The 24,016-nt window shown below is 47.8% G+C and overlaps 1 protein-coding gene across 1 annotated transcript; it reads right to left on the reverse strand.

Moving 5' to 3' along the window:
- Positions 1 to 22,074: 22,074 nt before the first annotated feature.
- On the reverse strand, positions 22,075 to 23,484 carry LOC124697453 (putative ammonium transporter 4 member 1). The gene has a single exon (XM_047230041.1). It carries the CDS (start codon positions 23,482 to 23,484, stop codon positions 22,075 to 22,077), a length of 1,410 nt encoding a protein of 469 aa, XP_047085997.1.
- Between the last annotated feature and the right edge of the window lie 532 nt (positions 23,485 to 24,016).

The raw sequence follows: 24,016 nt of genomic DNA on the forward strand, positions 1-24,016 counted from the left end.
CACCGTCCATTGCCCTACCCGGGGTCTTCCCCCCGACAGTGTTCGCCATTGAAATTACACCTTGTCTCGTGATGATCGGACTTAGGTGTGGTGGATTTGGTTCGTGTGATCACTAAGGGTGTGTTCGGTTTGAGAATTTGCTGGAACGGGATGGAACGGTTCCGCGCGTGAGAAGGATTCTCGTGTTCGGTTTCGGCAGGGAATGGAACCAACTCATTCCATAGAAACGAATATTCGCCGAAGATGCGGAGATCCACCCGTCCGGCCGATTCGGCCGGACGAGGTGGAACGGCTGCTAACCACGCGCTGATACTCGCTAACCACCGCCCCTGTCTCCATCGAGGTCGCCGCCGGCTGCAAGGTTCTCCGCCCGTCCGAGGTCGTTGCCGCCCTGCCGCTGGTCGCCGACGCGGGCGCGAGGTCGCCGACGCGGGCGGGGGCCGGAGGTCGCTGGGCGCGAGGTCGCCGACGCGGGCCAGAGGTCGCCGGACGCGGGCCAGAGGTCGCCGATGCTGGGCGCGAGGTCGCCGACGCGGGCCGGAGGTCACCGCTTTCCTCCTGTCCCGGACGGCGGGCGAGAGCAAAGGCGCGGCGGCCGGACGACGGGCGGGAGCTGGGGCGCGGCGGCCATGCGAGGCGGCCGGGACGGCGGCCGGGCGGCGGCCGGCGGGGGCTAGCGGCGCGGCGGCCGTGACGGCGGGCGGGGAGCTGGGGGAGAGCGAGGGCGCGGCGGCCATGGCGGAGAAGAAGTCACGCCGTACTCAAATTAGTTGTGAATCTCTTTAAATTAGGCTAATTAATTGCATGTTTAGATTAGTTACATTCGGTTCCATTCCAAGTTTCTCTTTTCAACCGAACACAAAAATGGGATGGGATGGAATGTGATGGAATGGAATGGAATGGAACCATTCCATTCCATTCCACCCGGTCTGAAAAACGAACACACCCTAAGACAATGCGAGGGATATTGTTTTGAGTGGGAGTTCACCTAGATTTTTAATTATATTGAATTAAAATTTGAACTCAATTTGTCATGAACTTAGTCTAAACTATTGCAAATATATGTTGTAGATATGGCGTCCTCAATCAATTTTAACCAGTTCCTAGAGAAAGAAAATCTTAAGAGCAACGGTAGCAACTTCACCGACCGGGTTCCGTCATGTGAGGATTTTCCTCAATGGTGGAAGCCCGCAATATGTGCTTGATGCACCGGTAGGTGACCCTCCTGCAGAAACCGAAACCGATGAAGTAAAGAATGTTTACGAGACTCGGAAAACTCGGTACTCTCAAGTTCAGTGTGCCATCCCGTGCGATCCGGAAGCCGATCTTCAAAAACGTTTTGAGCACCACGATCCTCATGAGTTAGTCAATGAGCTGAAAGCTATCTTTGAAACTCATGCGGCCGTGGAATGCTATGAAGCATCGAAATACTTCTTCAGCTGCATGATGGAAGAAGGCAGCTCCGTTAGTGAGCACATGCTCGCCATGACCGGGCATGCGAATAAACGCAGTGATCTGGGAATAGTGATTCCTAACAGATCGGGGATTAATCGTGTCCTTCAATCACCGCCACCTAGTTACAAGAACTTTGTGATGAACTACAATATGCAGAACATGAACAAAGAGTTACCTCGAACTCTTCGCCATGCTGAAATATGCTGAGATTGAGATCAAGAAAGAGCACCAAGTGTTGATGGTCAACAAGACCACCGAGTTTCAAGAAACAGGGCAAGTCTAAGGGAAAATTCAAGAAGGGTGGCAAGAAAGCTGCCACGCCTCCTATGAAACCTAAGAATGGCCCTAAGTCTGATGCTGAGTGCTATTACTGCAAGGAGAAGGGACATTGGAAGCGTAATTGCTCCAAGTATTTGGCGGATCTGAAGAGCGGCCTTGTCAAGAAGAAGAAAGAAGGTATATCTGATATACATGTTATAGATGTTTATCTTAGTGGTTCTTGTACTAGTACCTGGGTATTTGATACTGGTTCGGTTGCTCATATTTGTAACTCGAAACAAGAACTAAAGAATAAACGAAGACTACTAAAGGATGAAGTGACGATGCGCGTTGGAAATGGATCCAAAGTCGATGTGATCGCTGTCGGCACACTTCCTCTACATCTACCTTCGGGATTAGTTTTAAGCCTCAATAATTGTTATTTTGTACCCGCGTTGAGCATGAACATTATATCTGGATCTTGTTTAATGCAAGACGGTTATTCATTCAAGTCTGAGAATAATGGTTGTTCTATTTTTATGAATAATATCTTTTATGGTCGAGCACCTGAAAAGAATGGCTTATTTCTGTTAGATCTCGATAGTAGTGATACGCATATACATAACATTGATGCTAAACGTATTAAATTGAATGATAATTCTACCTATATGTGGCACTGTCGTCTTGGTCATATTGGAGTGAAACGCATGAAGAAACTCCATACCGATGGATTACTTGAATCACTTGACTTTGAGTCACTTGATAGATGCGAAGCATGTCTAATGGGAAAAATGACTAAGACTCCATTTTATGGTATGATGGAGCGAGCTACTGACTTATTGGAAATCATACATACCGATGTGTGCGGACCAACGAGTGTAGCATCGCGCGGTGGTTATCTTTATGTTCTAACCTTCACAGATGATCTGAGTAGATATGGGTATATCTATTTCATGAAACATAAGTCCGAAACTTTCGAGAAGTTTAAGGAATTCCATAGTGAAGTAGAAAATCAACGTAACAAGAAGATTAAATTTCTACGATCTGATCGTGGAGGTGAATATCTGAGTTATGAGTTTGGCATGCATTTAAAGAAATGCGGAATACTTTCACAATTGACACCGCCGTGAACACCACAACGAAACGGTGTGTCCGAACGTCGTAATCGAACTCTCTTAGATATGGTTCGTTCTATGATGTCTCTTACTGATTTACCTTTATCATTTTGGAGTTATGCATTAGAGACATCCGCATTCACTTTAAATAGAGCACCATCAAAATCTGTTGAAACGACACTGTATGAATTATGGTTTAATAAGAAACCTAAGTTGTCGTTCCTTAAAGTTTGGGGTTGCGAAGCCTATTTAAAGAAGTTACAACCGGACAAGCTAGAACCCAAAGCGGAGAAATGCATCTTCATAGGATACCCTAAGGAAACTATAGGGTATACTTTCTATCACAAATCCGAAGGCAAAATCTTTGTTGCTAAGAACGGAACCTTTCTTGAGAAAGAATTTCTCACTAAAGAAGTGACTCGGAAGAAAAGTAGAACTCGATGAGATTGATGAATCTATACTCGTTGATCGAGTAGCGTAGTACCGGAAGTTGTACTGTACCGCCTACACCGGCAACGAGAGGAAGCTAATGATAATGATCATGAAATTTCGAACGAGGAAACTATCGAACCTCGCAGATCGACAAGGGAACGTGCCACTCCCGATTGGTATGATCCTTGTCTAAATGTCATGATTGTGGACAACAATGATGAGGACCCCGCGACGTATGAAGAAGCGATGATGAGCCCGGATTCCAACAAATGGCAAGAAGCCATGAAATCCAAAATGGTATCCATGTATGATAACAAAGTATGGACTTTGGTAGACTTACCTCGATAGCCGCAAGGCTGTCGAAAATAAATGGATCTTCAAGAGAAAAACAGATGCTGATGGTAATATTACTGTCTATAAAGCTCGACTTGTCGCAAAGGGTTTCCGACAAATTCAAGGTGTTGACTACGATGAGACTTTCTCACCTGTAGCGAAGCTAAAATCCGTGAGGATTTTGTTAGCAATAACTGCATTTTTCGATTATGAGATTTGGCAGATGGATGTCAAAACGGCGTTCCTTAATGGAGACATTGAGGAAGAGTTGAATATGGTACAACCCAAAGGTTTTGTCGATCCTAAAAATGCTGACAAAGTATGCAAACTTCAGCGTTCAATTTATGGACTGAAGCAAGCATCGAGAAGTTGGAACCGACGCTTTGATAAGGTGATCAAAGACTTCGGGTTTATACAATGCCATGGAGAGGCCTCGTATTTACAAGAAAGTGAGTGGGAGCTCAGTAGCATTCCTGATATTATATGTAGATGACATATTACTGATTGGGAAAGATATAGAACTATTAAGCAGTGTAAAAGGTTATTTGAATAATAGTTTTTCAATGAAAGACCTTGGTGAAGCATCGTATATATTAGGCATCAAGATTTATAGAGATAGATCAAGACACCTAATAGGGCTATCACAAAGTACATACCTGGACAAGATTCTAAAGAAGTTTAGAATGGACGAAAGTAAGAAAGGATTCTTACCTATGTTACCAGGCAAGGTCTTGAGTAAGACTCAAGGACCGGCTACGGCAGAAGAAAGAGAAATGATGAGTTAGATCCCCTATGCTTCGGCAGTAGGCTCTATCATGTATGCCATGCTATGTACTAGACCGGATATAGCACATGCTGTTAGTTTAACCAGCAGATATCAAAGTGATCCAGGAATGGAACACTGGACAGCGGTCAAGAATATCCTGAAGTACTTGAAAAGAACTAAGGATATGTTTCTTTGTTATGGAGGTGACCAATAGCTCGTTGTAACTAGTTACACCGATGCAAGTTGGAACACTGATCCTGATGACTCTAAGTCACAGTCTGGGTACGTTTTTATATTGAATGGTGCTGCAGTAAGCTGGGCAAGCTCGAAGCAGTGCACGGTGGCGAAGTCTTCAACGTAATCGGAGTACATAGCGGCTTCAGAGGCTTCATCGAAGCGGTATGGATGAAGAGGTTCATTGTAGAGCTTGGTGTGGTTCCTAGTGCATTGGACCCACTAGTCATCTACTCGTGACAACATGGGTGCCATCGCCAATGCACAAGAACCAAGGTCACACAAGAGGCTGAAGCATATCAAGCTGCGTTATCATTCGATTCGCGAGTACATCGAAGATGGAGAAGTAAAGATTTGCAAAGTACACACCGATCCGAATGTAGCGGATCCGTTGACTAAAGCTCTCCCTAGGGCAAAGCATGACCAACACCAGAATTCCATGGGTGTTAGGTACCTTACAATGTAATCTAGATTATTGACTCTAGTGCAAGTGGGAGACTGTTGGAGATATGCCCAAGAGGCAATAATAAAAGTGGTTATTATATATCTTTATGTTTATGATAAATGTTTAGATACCATGCTATAATTGTATTAACCGAAACATTGATACATGTGTGATATGTAAACAACAAAGAGTCCCTAGTATGCCTCTTAACTAGCTTGTTGATTAATTGATGATTAGTTTCATAATCATGAACATTGGATGTTATTAATAACAAGGTTATATCATTATATGAATGATGTAATGGACACACCCAATTAAGCGTAGCATAAGATCACGTCATTAAGTTATTTGCTATAAGCTTTCGATACATAGTTACCTAGTCCTTATGACCATGAGATCATGTAAATCACTTATACCGGAAAGGTACTTTGATTACATCAAACGCCACTGCGTAAATGGGTGGTTATAAAGGTGGGATTAAGTATCCGGAAAGTATGAGTTGAGGCATATGGATCAACAGTGGGATTTGTCCATCCCGATGACGGATAGATATACTCCGGGCCCTCTCGGTGGAATGTCGTCTAATGTCTTGCAAGCATATGAATAAGTTCATAAGAGACCACATACCACGGTACGAGTAAAGAGTACTTGTCGGGAGACGAGGTTGAACAAGGTATAGAGTGATACCGATGATCAAACCTCGGACAAGTAAAATATCGCGTGACAAAGGGAATTGGTATCGTATGTGAATGGTTCATTCGATCACTAAAGTCATCGTCGAATATGTGGGAGCCATTATGGATCTCCAGATCCCTCTATTGGTTATTGGTCGGAGTGAGTACTCAACCATGTCCGCATAGTTCACGAACCGTAGGGTGACACACTTAAAGTTGGATGTTGAAATGGTAGAACTTGAATATGGAATGGAGTTCGAATATTTGTTCGGAGTCCCGGATGAGATCCCGGATATCACGAGGAGTTCCGGAATGGTCCGGAGAATAAGATTCATATATAGGAAGTCATTTTATAAGATTTAAAATGATCCGGAAAGTTCTATGGAAGGTTCTAGAAGGTTCTAGAAAAGTCCGGAAGAAACCACTAAGGAAGGTGGAGTCCCGGAGGGACTCCACCTCCCATGGCCGGCCAACCCTAAGGGGGAGGAGTCCCAAGTGGACTCCCCTAAAGGGGCCGGCCACCCCCCCACATGGAAGGGGGGAATCCCACCCCAAGTGGGATTCCCACCTTGGGTAGGTTTCCCTATCACATGGAAGGTTTTGGGTTCGGGTCTTATTCGGAGACTTGTAGTCCAACACTTGGGGCTTCCACCTATATAATGAGGGGCCAAGGGGAGGGGAACGGCCACCCAAACACCACAAGGTGGCCGCACCCCTCAAGTGGCCGGCGCCCCCTCTCCCGAAACCCTAGCCGCCCCACTCCTCCTTCTTCCCCGCACGCTTAGCGAAGCTCCGCCGGGATTCTCCACCGCCACCGACACCACGCCGTCTTGCTGTCGGATTCAAGAGGAGCTACTACTTCCGCTGCCCGCTGGAACGGGGAGGTGGACGTCGTCTTCATCAACAACCGAACGTGTGACCGAGTACGGAGGTGCTGCCCGTTCGTGGCGCCATGATCAAGATATTCTACGCGCTTTGCAAGCGGCAAGTGAACGTCTACCGCAGCAACAAGAGCCTCATCTTGTAGGCTTTGGAATCTCTTCAAGGGTGAGACTCGATAATCCCCTCGTTGCTACCGTCTTCTAGATTGCATCTTGGCTTGGATTGCGTGTTCGCGGTAGGAAAGTTTTTATTTTCTATGCAACGTATCCCTACAACCGGATGGTTTAGGCCATCAAGATACCGGTTTAATGTTTATACCGGAGCACGAAGTTAAGAGTTTGGCTAAGTAAAGCTAAGCCGGTATCCCCAGGAGGGGTATACCGGAACCGGATAGAGAAGACACCGGGCTACCGGCAAGAAGTGCATCGTAGCACGTCGGCAAGACTCGGTCAAAGATTCTCTCTAGAGCTAGAGGACAAAGATGAGCTAAGCAAAGTAGCTTTAAACGAAGGCGTGACGATAAAGAGGAGGATGACGCTGAAAGAAGCCGGAGGACGTCAGCCTCCCTGATTAAAGAAGACCCCGGCGTCATTTATGATTAAAGTGACTTTGTAAAGTAGTTTGTCTAGTCAAAGATGCCATTAGGGTTTCTAGGGTTTCTTCCCCTGTAAGCCACCATCCCCCCTATATAAGGAGAGGGGGCACACCCCGTAAGCGGGTAAGACGATGGATAGAGATCACCTTGTATGCACAAACCTGTATCCTGTTAAGATCAATGAAGAGAAAGATCTAGAGCAGAGTTCTTCCTTGTGTGTTTCTTCTTCTACCTTTGCCCTTGGCTAAGTTCTTGAGGAAACCATCCCGAAGTTCATCCAATCTAATCAAGAACCCTCCCCCGAATCCTCTAGCGTCCATTCGGCCCCAACTTAAGCCATCCTATGGCATCTGTCTGTTCACCACGACGACAATAGGGCTACACTTTAATGTAATGCATGAGTGTTGGAAGGGACGGAATGACACAAACCTTTTTCCAATACTTTGAGTTGCATTAGAGGGGTTTATGTCGGGGGCCAGTGATCTTATTGCTATCGTGGGACATTCATGTCTTAATGATTCATATACTTGCACATGAAAATGGCTCTGGGACCCATTATAAGGACTGTATTTGCTCATATCTATGGATGCACCTAATTTAGGCTCCGCCCTTAAGAGAAAGAAACTGGAAATAATATTTACCATGTTATTTAGAACTCTAATGCTAGTAAATCCATGCCACCTCGGGAACTCTTATCACATATAAGCGCACACACACACACACACACACACACACACACACTTAAGCTTGTCATCTTGCTGCATAGAGGATTGGGATTTCTCTCATTGAGAGAATTTACATATTGCTATTTACTTTCTGCATTTTATTTTAGGGATTTCTATTTTCGTGCCCTCGGGTCCTTAGTTGTGCTCAGTTTTCCCCAGCTCCTTAGTTTTTCCTCAGTTTCCCCCTCCCTCTAGTTTGAAACCCCTCGCAGACGCTCGGACGGGAGGGTTGCCGTCAGGTCAGAGGCCTTACTGTTACCGTTAATCTGACGGGTGGGGCTGCACAGAGGGCAGTTCCTCTCTGACCCGTCTCGTGCTGACAAATGGGGCCGCTCTATAGGGCTGCCGCAGCCACCATTGACCAGTGGGGTCATCTATTTTTCAGGAAAAGTCATATATTGCCGCTCTGAGGGGCTGCCGCAGCCAATGACCACTGGGGTCGTCTATTTTTCAGGAGAAGACATATATTTGCCGCTCTGTGGGGCTGCCGCAGCCAATGACCAGTGGGGTCGTCTATTTATTTATAGAAAATCATATATTGCCGCTCTGTGGGACCTCCGCAGCCAATGACCGCTGGGGTTTTCTATTTATTTAGAGAATATAATATAGAGCCGCTCTGTGGGGCCGCCTGAGCCCATGGCAGGTGACTATTTTCGTAGCTTAATCTAAAGTGACTCTTATGCTAAACATTGTGCATAATATATAGAAAATAGCTAGATCTCTAAATATATAGAAAATAGCTAGTAGATCTCTAAATTGATGCATATGAAGCTACATATATATTCTTGGTCATAATCCCCTTATCTAAAGGGGATGGATGCATGGCTTCACGTCGTCGTCACTTTCATCGTCAGTATCTTCGTTGTCTGAGTAGTAGTACTTCCTGCACATTGTTCCGTCGAACACCTTCACTGTGAGCACATCATCGCCTTCATATTTGAAGTGTACGTATCAGCCGAAATCCACACCGTGCGCGATGGCGAAATTCTCCCAGCCCTTGTCGAGATACATCCGGCCTTGTCCGTCAAATAGGACCTCCACGGTCCAGAGACGAGGACCGCGATCGACTGCTCGCAGATACACCTTAGCTGGCTCCTGGCCGTCAAGATAGGCCGCAAATTTTTTTGGGAGTGCCTGCAAAGAGATCGAGCGCCGATCGTTTGAAATTAAAGGTTTTTTTAGAACATGCCCATAATTAATCACATGCATCATATATGTGGGAACGTGTACGTACCTTCTTGACCAGGGTCTTCGTAGATGACGATGAAGAACTCCTCTATGATCAATGGAAGTGTTGACGACGGTGGTGGTGGCAATGATGATGATCCACCACCCCGGCCGCCCCTTCCCCTTCCCCTTCCGGTCCGCGTCCGAGACGTGGAAGCCATGGCAATGGATGATCAAGTGTATGTGAACGAACAAGAGAGAGGCAGAACCTATTGACACAAGGGATGGCCGTTATGGGTGTTTATAAGGGAGAGATGACCGTTGTAGGGGTTTACACAATAAATTAAGGAGGAGGTGACCGTTGTGGGGGTTTACACAATAATTTAAGGAGGAGATGACCGTTGTGGGGGTATATATCTCAAAAAAAATAATGGGGACTATTTTGACGATAATGGAACTTCGTGATTTAGTTTATCATTTTACCGTGAAAAGTAATGCCTAAAAGAAATGGTAATTCGTGATAGTTTATCATTTTACCGTAATGGCTACAAGAATTCGGTGATTGTTCATCATTTTTTGCGTGAAAAAGTAATGGCTACAACAAATTGGTGATGGTTTATCATTTTTTGCGTGGAAAGTAATGGCTACAAGAAATGGGTGATGGTTTATCATTTTTTGCGTGAAAAATAATGGCTACAAGAAATGGGTGATGGTGTATCATTGTTTTGCGTGAAAAGTAATGGCTAAACAAATTGGTGATGGTGTATCATTTTTTGCGTGAAAAGTAATGGCTACAACAAATTGGTGATGGTGTATCATTTTTTTGCGTGAAAATTAATGGCTAAACAAATTGGTGATGGTGTATCATTTTTTGCGTGAAAAGTAATGGCTAAACAAATTGGTGATGGTGTATCATTTTTTTGCGTGAAAAGTAATGGCTACAACAAATTGGTGATGGTGTATCATTTTTTGCGTGAAAAGTAATGGCTACAATAAATTGGTGATGGTGTATCATTTTTTGCGTGAAAAGTAATGGCTACAACAAATTGGTGATGGTGTATCATTTTTTGCGTGAAAAATAATGCCTAAAAGAGTTTATAATTTAGCTCGTGAAAAATAATGCAGAAAACCAAACTTTAGCGTATTGGGTAACCGCCCTTAAGCATACATAGAGGGTGGAAGCTAACCGCCGACAGAGAGAGAGGGTGGTGGCCCCGACCAGAGAGAGAGAGAGAGATAGGGGTTATCCTGCCCGTTAAATACTACGATCAACGGTCGGCGGGCACGATCCGCGTGACATCGGCTAGACCAGGGCAATGTTGAGCGTCTGTGAGAATTTGTGAAGGGAGAGGGCAAAACTGGGTAGTATCAAGAAACCAAGGGCAAGTCAGTAGTAAACAGACTAAGGGATTCAAATATGAGATTTAAAAAATGGAAAATGCGTGTTTGGTACAATGAAACCCATCTTGGCCTACCTCAAACTATTTGCAATACAAATATACATGAGTGTGAAAATTATGGCCTCATTCAGACAAAATATGTTTTGGGGAAAGCTGTTTTGGGTAGGGCTTATTGTGGAAAACCATGCACCTTCATAGCTACTAGGTGATTTGAGAAGTGGCAATTTGTGGTAAAACTTGATTTATCTATGATTTATCTATAATTTATCTATGATTTGAGAAGTGGCAATTTGTGCTAAAGACTCCATGAGTAAGTGCCACTCTTTTTCGGAATTTTTTGCACATTAAATAACTCATTTAACTAGTTAATCCCATTTGTTGACTCTCTGTTGACCAGCCACTTGAGGGTAAAACTGAGTATATTGCACTAGCTAGTATTAGCACTCAAGGCGAAAACTGAGCACACAAAAATACTAGTATATGACTCGAGGGTATACCTGAGTATATCTAAATTTCCAGGGTTAGACTCGAGGACGCGTGTTGTGGTGCAGAAGTGGAAGACGTGCCATTGTTGACGCGTGTCGCGGTGCAGACGTGCAATAGTGGATGCGTAGGACGCGGGTCGCATTTAGGACGCGTAAGCCCCTCTCTCCCTCCCTCTGCACACAGTACGTCTCATTCTCGCTCATGCACAAAACCACCCCTCTCACGTCCCATCAACTTCTCCAAAAAAACCCAACCGCCGTACGAGCGCTCCCCTGCCGACGATGGAGAAGAAGAATGCGCCGGCGGCCATCGCCCCCGAGCCCGTCGCCTCCGAGCCCGTCGCCTCCCAGCCCGTCGCCTCCGAGCCCGTCGCCTCCGAGCCCGTCGCCTCCGAGGGCGGCGCATCCAAGCGTGGCGCCTCCGTGAACTGGGCCTCTCTCACGGCTGACGGACCACTTCACAAGATCGGCGAATGCTTATTGGCGAATGAGCAGTACGTGGACACCTACTCTGCTATGAGGCAAGTCTGTAGAAATTGGCGCTCAGGTTTACTCGATCCCGACGTGCACCTGCACGAATGGATCATGCTAGACCACGCCCTTCCACGCGCCGCTGAGTTCACCTTCCTCCATCTCGGCACATTCCGCTACGTCACCATAGATCTATCTGCAGTTCGTGCAAGGTTCAAATTCCTCCATATCTATAGGGTTAATCTATTCTTATTTTCAATCTTAGTGCTGAATGTTATCTTCATCAATATATTTTAGATACTACTTCGTCGGCTTTTGCCGTGGCGTCATCGTGCTTGCCCAGAAGAACCCGCCGCACAAGATACGGCTTCTGAACCCACTCACAAAGACATCGAACACTATGTTTGAGGCGCAGATGTCATCTATTTTTCTGGATTCAGTCGCTGTAATCAACTCCCCGACTATGGTCTTCGCTTGCGGACATTACCCGGAGGAACTTGGTTGGGTCGATGAGAGCACTCCAACTAAGGATATATCTGAAGATTGGGGAGAAGGAAGATTTTCGATCAAGAACCATAGTATGCGTTGCATTACCCCATTCAATGATGAACTGTATGCAATAGCTATGGATAATTTTGAGTCCGGAAGAATAGTGTGCACCAATGTACAATTGCAGCAGCGCGCGAGCACTGTCAAGATGGAGACACTAATTTCATTTCCAGAACTTGGAAGTGACAAGTTCTACCTTGTGAAGTCGGATGGTGATCTGCTGCTTGTGTTGATGCACAACACGCCTGTGGTGTACCGTGTGGACACTCAGAGCCGCTCTCTCCATCCGGTCAGTAACATTGGCATTCATGCCTTCTTCGTGCATTATATCCGGTGTATCTCCGTCGACACCAGACTGCACCCGACACTTCGACCTGGCTGCATCTACTACACGGATTTGGGTTATACCAGAGAGTACTTTCATGATACAAATTCCTGGGATGAGTCGCCACAATATGTGCATAGATTAGGAAGCTACGGTCTGAGAAATGAACACAGGCCATACCGTTTGGAGGAGATGTATTGGCCGCACACTGCAGACGGTGGGAGTTCAATGAATATTTCCTTGGGATAATGCACGAATGGAGCGACGCAGAAATATATGAGGAATGAATAACAAATTCATTCATCCTGGGGTATCCTAATCTTCTTGTTGGCCATACATTGCGTGCGTCTTGTATTTTTTTTCAGCTTAGTTTGTCGTGAACATTAACAATGTTATTGGCTGCTTTTGGCTCGTTGTATGCAGTTTACCTATGTATTATACTTAGTTTTCTGATTATGCTGCTGTGAATTTATCATATAATAGCTTCTAGATTTGATACTAGATTTGCTGCCATATTGGGCAAAAAACAAGGGCCAAAAGGCATAAATAATTGAAGAAAGACAGAAATAGAAGCTTCTCTAGATTTGATACTAATTTGGTGAAAAAGACAGAGAGAGAAAGAGGGGAAAAGGTGCTGTTAAAAATGCCAATTTGGGCCGAGAGAGACAAAACCCAGCTCTCACGTACAACCAAACACGGGCTCGTGTTGTCCCACGCGGTCCCTTCCTACCAACCCCACACGACGCGGCCCCACAGACGACGCGGCCCCACACGTCAGCACGGAACGTTCAAATAAACGGATTCCTTCCATCTGAGCTCTTTCTGCTGGTTTCAGACAAAGGCTTGGGGAAAACTGAGGAAAAACTAAGGGGCTGGGGAAAACTGAGCACAACTAAGGAACCGAGGGTACGAAAATAGAAATCCCTATATTTTATTGCAAACTATACACTCAAAACACCAAAAACTACTGCATTATTATTGTTTACTTGTCAAATCCGCTACCCAATACCTTCCACTCCTCGTGGGTTCGACAACGGTCCATATTGAAAAGTACTACAATTGATCTCATGTACTTGGGAGCCATCAACCTCACACTTGAAGAAGCTCCACAACTTAATTGAAGGTTCCAAGCAATCTACAAAGCTAAAACTTGAGGCAATCTCCACAACTTAACTAGATGCCCTAAGAACACAAAAAGACCATCTAGGCTTCCAAAAACCCAAAAGTAACAACATTCTCACTTCCAAGAATCACCGTGGAGAACTCAAACTGGTACACAAAATGCAATGGGAGCTACAAAAGCTATTGGAGGAATAAGAGAGGAAGAACATCAAATTTCTCCAAGATCTAGATCTAGTGGATTCCCCTCACAGAGAGAAGGATTTGATTGGTAGGATTCTAGATCTAGGGAAAGAATCATGGAGGGAACAAGAGATATGGCAAGCTTCACATGCCAGTCAACAATGGAGGAGAGAGAGAGAGAGAGAGGAAGAAGCTAGCAACCCAAGGAAGAAGAAGCGGGGCCGTTTATAACCCCCCATGAAATATGACAGTTTAGGCATCACTAACACCGGAGACTCCGTCGTAAAGGGATGAAGACTCTTGACCCACATGTAGGGAGCAAGTCACCTTCAAAAGGAGAAAAACATGGTCTAGACCGGTGTCTACAGCCCTCGGAATACAAAAATAGTTGAAACTGAAACGGCCATAACTTGAGCATCCGGACTCCGATTTTGATGATTTTGGGATCGTTTGGAAGCTTGAAAAGAACTCTAATAGTTCAATTGAAGAAACATCATAGTAAAATAAAGGAGTATAGAAAAAATGATGAAATTTTTGACCTATCTATAAAAGACAAACTGGTAAAACCTCCAATATTGAAAACACAACAACTTGAGTTAGGAAACTCCAGTTTAGGTGAAACAAATTTTGTTGGAACGAGGATGAAAAGAGATACTCCACAAAGATTAGAAATTTTATTAAAAAGTGGGGTAGTTTTTTCCACGAATTTAGAGGTGAAACCTCTCAACACAAAGAACCTGAAAAAAAATTCCAATATAAAAAAACGCAACAAATATTTCGTGCCAAATCCGTTTCCGAGGAACTAGAGCTTGTCATGAGAATAAGCACAAGCTATAAAATACCACATGTCTAAGATCCAAGTAACAAGTAATAAATATGATGCAAGGATGCAAATATTTGAGATCTCTCCGAATGATATGATCAAGTTACTCACTCGAGAGCGCTCTTAATAGTACGACCAACTATCCTATAAATCGGTCACTCGACTACACCACGAGAAATAAACCATATGAAAAGAAAACCTTATCCTTGTACATTCCACTTGAGGTAGATGATGACGATCTTAACCGCATCAAGATGGAACTCCTTTCTTGATTATGCTTCCTTGATGAAGTCTTGAGAATTGCTCCCTCATAATCCACTACGAGAGAGATTCTTCTTTGGCGCATATTCGTATATCAATGACCACCATATGGATGGCAAACTTTCACACCATTTCTTCTTTCTTCCTTGTGTTGATGTCTTGAAGGTACACTTGAGGTCTCACTTCATCTTCGTCTTTAAGACATACTAATCACTTGATCTTCTTCATTTTATTTTTATTCAATCTTGAAGCCAACATATGGTTCAAACATTGCCTATGGACAACTCATGCACATATAACTTAATGCAAGTATTAGTTCATAGGGATTGTCATCAATTACCAAAACCACACATGGGAGCTTCATGCTCTTTCAGGAAGCACTGGTCTTAGCAAATTATATTGGATGCAATGTGCTCGAGGTGGGGTCAGATTTACTTAAAACAATTCAACTATATTCAGGAGGATTGAATTTGGAACTAAGCAAGAACTATCTTTGCGGATATTATGTAGCATGCAGGAAATACTGGGAAGGTAGAATTTATGCACTGTGGGAGAGAGACAAACGAAGCTGCTCATAATATAGCTAGGGAATGTTTGGTGTCTCATATTGATTGTAATTGGGTCGATGAAGTGGTGTTTTGTAACATGGGAGCATATGCTCCCTATATTTTGAAATGCATCTTACACATATTTTAAATTTAAAAAAAATTAAAATAAAAAATTAGAACGTACATCTTCACGTGCTACACGTTCATAAAGTCGTTTCATAAAAAATGACCTTATCATGTGACATGTGTAAAAAAGATAAAATTCAATGCTGAAAACAATGATTTTTACAGGCTAAGTTTTCTCTTTTTTACATAGGCCATAAAAAATATGATTTTTTCGTGAAACTTGACGCATACACATATATTATGGAGAAATACATGTATATTTTTTTGTCAAAATTTTTCCACACTTTGAAATATGTTTTGTTAGTAGAGGGAGCATACGCACCCGGGAGCCGAATTGAATTTCCGTCGATGAACCCCCTAGCCTTTTGTTACAAACTCATCTAAATTATGTACTAACTATTATTTGATATCAATAAAGCTAGCCATGATGACCTTCTTCCCTAGCTTGAAAAAAAGTGTGAAATCCGGTGTTTGATCTTTGGTGGGTTGAGGTTATCACTGACCTCCAAATCATCCAACGTGCTTAGTGTTTCTATGGTGAAGGGTTGCACGTTGTTTCTTGGTCATGGGGCCCACCATGTGTTGCGCACCATCACGTACCGTCACGTACACAATCGTAGGGGTAGTCATGTCGGACAAACTATTTTCTGGCGGTTCTTGATTCCATCGGCTGTATGTTTACTGCATATAATTTCTGTAATTTTTACAATGACAAAATAACTGAATTACAAAAGAAAACTAACTAGACGACGGGCACATGCTTACATGCAATGCGGCAGGGCTGCAGGCTTACTGTGTGCACGAACATTGGCTGCTACTGCTAGCTATCAGCAGCGGCCACGCAGACCTGCATGCTCCGAACTACGTGCGTGAGGCAGGTGTCCATTGATTGGCTCAAAAGCACACAGGTGCTTGAGCAGAGAAAGAAAAAAGGCAGCGCAGCTCTTTGACATGCCAGTGGTGGGCCACATAACAGGAGAAACATCCCATCGATGAGACGGATGAAGAGAGTGATCGTGTTACGACCCAGGTGCCGTGCCAGGAGATGCAGTCAGGAGTTAAACGAGGACGAGCACGGGACATACGCAGGAGGCGTATTTCGGGAAGGCGTGATCCAGCTGGCGAAGAGCTGGCCAGCTGAAGACGGGTCCGTGGGGCCGGGTCTCCTTTATCTAGCGATGAACTCCTTCGTGAGGGGCACGAAAAGTAGAACCGGCATTTGAATCGGGATCTGAAGCTAGGCTTCGTCCTTGGACTCTCCTTCCTCCCTCCCCAATTCTCTTGTATCCCCGTAATCCGCTACTTGTTGGTGATTCGAGATCAAGGACCATAACATCCGGTATCAAGAGCAGAAATCCGATCCCGGAGTACCCGGAGAAGCCCCGATATCGCACCAAGGCCACGCAGAAGCTCATGACGATGGAGGAGCAGATCGCGGCTCTCACCGCCGCGGTCCGTGAAGGGCGCGCCTCGACGGAGGCCAAGTTCGAGACACTGCAGCCCTCCGTCGACAACCGGAAGCCGGTGATCACGGATCTCCGAGCGCAAGTGGAGGCGCTTCGCGTCAAGGTCGACCGCCTCGCCCGCATCCGGAGGGCTCGATTTCGCCGACAACCACGGCGGAGCCGAGATGGAGATCATGGAGGACGCGCGCCCGGGCCACTTCTCGGCAGCGGCGGCGGCGACACCTCCGGGCCCGGCGGCCACCGCCAGCAACACGCCACCGGGGAAACGTGCTCGGGATCGTGCCCGGTATCGTTCCTCCGGTCACGAGTGCGAGTCAATTACTCTCCAGGTACCATGATTTCGCACGATTCCTTCGAGGGACGAGATTCGCGTACTTCACACCACCACTGGGCGCTACCAAAACTGGATTTCCCATCCTTCGATGGGGAAAATCCTCAGTTCTGGAAGGCGAGATGTGAGAAGTATTTTGACGTCTATGGGTTGCAGCCTGAGATTTGGGTTAGGGTAGCTACCCTCCACTTCACCGGCAACGCAGCGCGTTGGCTGCAAATTCATGAGAAAAACCATGCCATAACAAACTGGGAAGGGCTGTGTGAGTTGCTGCTAGAAAAATTCGGACGCGAGCAATATCAGGCACTGCTCCGTCAGTTTAACACTCTCAAGCAGCAGGGTTCGGCTTAGCGAGTACATGAACCAATTTGAAGATCCGATGCACCAAATTTTAGCACACAATCCCGCCATTGATGCCTTATTTTTCACCACACGCTTCGGAAGGGTTGAAAGTAGAAATTAAATCCGGTGTCGTGTTACATAGACCAAGGGATTTGGATATCGCTTTCTCTTTGGCTACGATGCAGGAGGAGCTGGTTGACGCCTTGCCAAGGCGGGATTACCGGAGACATGAAGGAGGAGGGCAGGGCCGCTACCCGGCTCGCCCACCGCCGGCATTGGGAGCACCTTCCGCGCGCCCCATGCTGCCGGCTCCACCACCAGCTGCGGAAGACAGACGTGGTGTGGATGGTGCACGCGCCGCAGATCGACCTGCACGCATCGACAATGGACGCGGAGATGATCGAGTGGGAGCCTTGCGTGCTTATCGTCGAGCACGTGGCTTATGTTTCAAGTGCGGCGAGCGTTGGGGCCAAGGCCACCAATGCGCGACGACAGTTCAATTACATGTCGTCGAGGAGCTGCTGGACTTGCCGCAGCGGAGCGGTACCTGGAGGAAGCCGAGGAAGAATCTGATGATGATATTTTGATGTCGATATCGAAGCCGGCAATATCGGGAGCAACGACACCAACGACCGTGCGTTTGGTGGGCATGATAGAGGATCAAGAGGTGCTGATCTTGGTTGATTCCGGTAGCTCACACTCGCTTTATTAGTGAGAAGGTAGCCGCACGATCGAAGACTACACCACAAGCATATTCCCGAGGCCAAGGTCGGGATTGCAAATGGGGGCATTCTCACCTGTGATCAGCAGCTTTCAGCATGTACATGGTGGTCACAAGGACATTCATTCACCACAGATCTACGCATTCTCGCCTTAGGTTGCTATGATATGGTGGTGGGCATGGATTGGCTAGAATCGATCAGCCCTATGAATGTGAACTGGGTACACAAAACTTTACAGTTTCAGCACAACGGGGAGCTGGTGTTCTTGAGAGGAGTGCAAAATACATCTACTGAATGTGCTCCTATCTCTATAGCACAGCTGCAAGCAATGGAGCGTGCAAATTCGGTGTTACACATGGTGGCAGTTTTTGTTGCTGAAGATGATCAGAAAGCGGATGATATGCCACGACCAGTGCACATCTTGCTCCAGGAGTTCTCAGATGTTTTCCGTGAACCAACTGAATTGCCGCCAGCCCGAGATTGGGATCATACTATTCCGCTGATTCCCGGAGCTCACCCAGTGAATAGCCGTCAGTACAGATATACACCAGCGCAGAAAAGTGAAATCGAGCAGCAGGTGAAGATTATGTTAAAAGCAGGTTTGATCCAACCCAGTGCCAGTCCTTTCTCGTCTCCTGTGCTCCTGGTACGTAAGAAGGACCTTACCTGGAGGTTTTGTGTGGACTATCGTTTGCTCAATGCGATCACTATCAAGAATAGATACCCATTGCCGGTGATTGATGAGCTCCTGGATGAGTTAGCAGGGGCATGCTGGTTCTCCAAACTCGGATCTCCGGGCGGGCTATCATCGGATCAGATCGAGGCGGGGGAGGAACACAAAACTGCGTTCCGCACGCATCAAGGCCACTTTGAATTCAAGGTAATGCCATTTGGATTGACGACAGCACCGGCAACATTCCAGGGCGCCATGAACACTGTGCTAGCTCCGTTACTGCGCCGCTGTGTATTGGTTTTCCTGGACGATATTCTGATCTATAGTGGCACATTCGAAGCTCACATCCAACATTTGCGAGAGGTTTTGCAGTTGTTGCGACAGAATGACCTGAAAGTGAAATTGTCTAAGTGCACCTTCGCGAAATCTGAGCTGAGCTACTTGGGGCATAAAATAAGTGCTGAAGGAGTTGCAACAGAGGACGACAAGATCAAGACAGTCCAAGAGTGGCCAATTCCTGTCTCGGTCAAGGAACTCCGTGGTTTTCTCGGTTTGGCAGGGTACTATAGAAAGTTTGTCCAGCACTTTGGTCTCATTAGTCGTCCTTTGACAGATCTTCTGAAGAAAGGTACTCCATTCCTCTGGACTACGACAGTTGACACTGCCTTTCGTACACTCAAACGTGCACTCGTGGAAGCTCCGGTTTTGGCACTGCCCAATTTTGCCAAAAAGTTTGTGATTGAGACAGATGCCAGCGGTACCGGTATTGGAGCTGTACTCATGCAAGACGGGCACCCCATTGCCTATTTGAGCAAAGCCCTTTGCCCTCGCAACTTGGGCCTCTCTGCATATGAGAAGGAATGTTTAGCTTTATTGTTGGCAGTCGATCACTGGCGTCCCTATCTCCAGCACGACGAGTTCACTATTCGTACTGATCAGCGCAGTTTGTTGCACCTCACAGACCAGCGGCTCAATACGCCTATTCAACAACGAGCTTTTACCAAACTGTTGGGGCTGCAATTTCGTATTCAGTACAAGCAAGGCCACACTAACCGTGCTGCAGATGCTCTGTCTAGGCGATATCACACAGAGACAGTCGGGGATGCGAGCTCACAGCTATTACGTGTGTCGCCCGGCGTGGCTCGAGACTATCCAGAGCAGCTATCACCAAGACCCCGAAGCACAAAACAGACTGATGCGTTTGAGTGCAGGTGATACATCTGAGGCAGACTATGTGTTGAAAGGAGGACTTATCCGTTATAAGGGTCGCATTTGGATCGGCAAGGATGCTTGTCACTCAGCAACAATTGGTTCGCTCTCGCATGATAGTGCGGTTGGAGGGCACTCGGGGTTCCATGCAACTTATCATCGAGTGAAACGTCTATTTGCTTGGGCAGGCATGAAGCAATCAGTGAAACAGTTCGTTCAGGAGTGTGTGACTTGTCAACAAGCGAAAACAGAACGACGTGCACCGGCAGGACTGCTTCAGCCACTAGATATTCCAGGTCAGCCATGGGAAGTAATCTCATTGGACTTTATTGAAGGGCTTCCTCGGTCAGCTAACCATGATACAATCTTGGTGATCGTGGACAAGTTCTCCAGATACAGCCATTTCATTCCTTTGAAGCATCCGTTTACAGCATTGCAAGTGGCTAAGGCATACATGACCAATGTCTTCAAGATTCATGGACTACCACAAGCCATCATCTCGGACCGTGACAGAATATTCACAAGTACTCTTTGGCAGGAGTTGTTTCGACTGTCGCAGACCGAGCTTCGTCTCAGTTCTTCGTATCATCCGCAGAGCGATGGTCAAACAGAGAGGGTTAATCAATGTTTGGAAGCTTATCTGAGGTGTGCTGTTCACTCTTGTCCGGGCAATTGGTTCCATTGGCTGCATCTGGCTGAGTACTGGTACAATACATCGTACCACTCAGCCCTTGGCACTACTCCATTCCAGGTACTCTTCAATCGTCTTCCTCGTGAATTCGGAACCATTCAAGTTGATCAGTGTCAAGTTACTGACCTCGCTGCATGGCTGCGGGAACGGGAGATTGTCTGGGAGCTGCTCAAGCAGCAGCTGATACGAGCACAGCAGAGGATGAAGCATCAAGCAGACAAGCACCGCACTGAGCGCGAGTTCGCGGTGGGCGATCATGTTTTCCTCAAGCTACAACCGTATATCCAGACATCGGTGGCTCGGCGACCTCACCGGAAGCCGGCGTTTCGTTACTATGGTCCATATACCATCACAAAAAGAGTGGGCGCAGTGGCATACAAGCTCGACTTGCCGACGACCAGCAAGATACACGACGTCGTCCATGTATCGCTCTTGAAGAAGGCGGTTCGCCCCAGTACACCGGTGAGCAAGCACCTGCCACCGTCCATCGACCTTACGCGGCAGTCCAAGGTCCACGGCAAGTCCTGGATCGTCGCCTGGTCAAGCGCGGCAACACCACTCACTCACAGGTACTGGTGCAATGGGAAGGACTGCCACCACACCTGGCAACTTGGGAAGACAAGGACGACATCCAGCGCCGCTACGACATGACGACGGCGTGGGGACACGCCGTTTCTCAAGGAGGGGAGAATGTTACGACCCAGGTGCCGTGCCAGGAGATGCGGTCGAGGAGTTAAACGAGGACGAGCACGGGACATACGCAGGAGGCGTATTTCGGGAAGGCGTGATCCAGCTGGCGAAGAGCTGGCCAGCTGAAGACGGGTCCGTGGGGCCGGGTCTCCTTTATCTAGCGATGAACTCCTTCGTGAGGGGCACGAAAAGTAGAACTGGCATTTGAATCGGGATCTGAAGCTAGGCTTCGTCCTTGGACTCTCCTTCCTCCCTCCCCAATTCTCTTGTATCCCTGTAATCTGCTACTTGTTGGTGATTCGAGATCAAGGACCATAACAGATCGCTAGACGAGAAATGTGGCGGTTTAGTTTTTCGTTTTCTCATTGTTATGATGGTATGGTACAATGTAGATGTAGATTCTGTTTGAAATGCTTCAGCGATCTAAAACTGCAGTGGTCTGTGGGCTTAGCCGTAGAGGAAGCCGTTCCTAATTTCATTCAACCCTTGTTGCTGGAGACTAGGATCTAAACTGCAGATCAGGCTAAGCAAACTACTCCACAGTGCACTAATGTCGATCTTACAATGCATACACGCGCGTCAGCACGATTGCACTATGTCATCGACCTTGGACGACATAGGATTGGCCGTCATCTGGTACCGACGGCTCCCATGCACGGACTGCTCGTACGTCTCGCCGTCGCCCCACACCGCGTACGCGTCCTCGCCGTGGATGGCGTCGTCGCCGGCCTCCAGCTGCTCCTCGCTGAGTCGCAGCGGAACGAGCAGCCCAACGAGCAGGCACACGACGCTGGTGACGACGACGTTGAGCACCAGGATGAAGGCGATCCCGGCCAGCTGCACGGCCATCTGCCGGAGCCCCGCGTGCGCGCGGCCTCCCCTGATCGCGTACGCGAGACCGACGTACCGCGGGTCGTCGCCGAAGAAGAGCCTGCACAGCCGCGGCTCGGCCAGGACGCCCGTCAGGATGCCGCCCAGGCTGCCGGCGACGCCGTGCGTGTGGAGTATGGCGAGCGTGTCGTCGACGTGCTTCAGGACCCGGCACCGCTTGTGGAGAACCATCATGGTGAACCACGGCACGCTCCCGGAGAGGAGCCCCATCAGCATGGCCGCCCAGCCCTGCACCAGCCCGGCGGCGGGGGTGATGCAGACGAGGCCGGTGATCATGCCGTTGACGGCGCCGACGGCGGACGGGCGGCCGAAGACGAATGAGTCGAGGATGAGCCAGACGAGCAGGCTAGTGGCCGTGCAGAGGTGCGTGTTGACGACGGCGACCGACGCATCGATGTTGGCGGCGTACGGCGCGCCGCCGTTGAACCCGGTCCAGCCCATCCACAGCAGGCCCGCGCCGGCGAGCGTCAGGAGGATGTTGTTCGGCGGGAAGGCCTCCCTGTCCTTGGCCGTCCTCGGGCCGACCCAGAAGGCGGCGGTGAAGCCGGCGATGCCGGACGAGAGGTGGATGACGAATCCGCCGGCGAAGTCCATGACGCCGGCCTTGAAGAGGAACCCGTTGGGGCTCCACACGCTGAAGGCGCCGACGGTGTAGGAGAAGGTGAGCCAGAGCGGCACGAATAGCATCCAGGCCTTGAAGTTCATGCGGCCCAGGAGCGATCCGGCGACGAGGATGAGCGTGATGGCGGCGAAGACGAACTGGAAGAAGAGGAGCGTGGCGGCCGGGTATGCGCCGGCGAAGCCCTGGGCGGAGAGGAAGCCGGCGGCGTCCAGCCCGGAAAAATCGGGCCTGCCGACGAAGGGGAGGAGGCGGTCGCCGAAGGACATGCGGAAGCCCCAGAGGCACCAGCAGACCATGGTGGCGGCGAAGGCGTAGAGCGCCATGAAGGCCGAGTTGACGGCCCACTTCTTCTTGACGATGCCGCCGTAGAGGATCACCAGGCCCGGCACGCTCTGCAGCCCCACCAGCGCCGCCGCCGCCAGCTGCCACGCGTTGTCGCCCTTCACTAGCCACTCCGGTGCCGCCTCCGTTGCCATGACTACTCGATCGATAGTGCACGACGATGCGAGTGATCCCTCCGCGTCGAGGTCGCGTCGCGAGGGGCGGGTGTGGAGAGATGGAGTGGTGCCAAGTGCCGAGTGGAAGAAGGAGAGAGAGCTAGTCCATGCATATAGGAAGGGGCCGGCAGGGTGGAAAAGGTCCGAGAGCGGAAGCCGTGGAGATTCTTCAGATACTTCGTTGAACGACGAGATTCTGTTGTGCATGTGTTTCCGTGGCTGAATCTTGTGCTGTTTTCCGGGGTTAGTTTCCAGTTTCACTGTTTCAACAGTAGTTTCTACACTCCGTTGGCTGTCTATTGGTTTTTTTTTTTTTTTTTGCGAAACACAGTACAATCAAAGACGCTCATACATACGCGCACACACTCACCCCTATGAACGTACACACGCACACCCTACCCCTATGATCACCTCCAAGAGACTGCGTTGAAGAACTGATCCGGCGGGTCTTGAGATTGGCGAAGTCACCACAAGCGCCTCGCTGTCGACGGGAACGTCGCCTCCCACTGAA

Source organism: Lolium rigidum, chromosome 3 (genome assembly GCF_022539505.1).
Source record: "Lolium rigidum isolate FL_2022 chromosome 3, APGP_CSIRO_Lrig_0.1, whole genome shotgun sequence".
Lineage (NCBI taxonomy): Eukaryota > Viridiplantae > Streptophyta > Magnoliopsida > Poales > Poaceae > Lolium > Lolium rigidum.

What these genes read in the sequence shown, in the direction of transcription:
- LOC124697453 (XM_047230041.1), bottom strand. Translation starts at nt 23,484, where the DNA reads ATGGCAACGGAGGCGGCACCGGAGTGGCTAGTGAAGGGCGACAACGCG.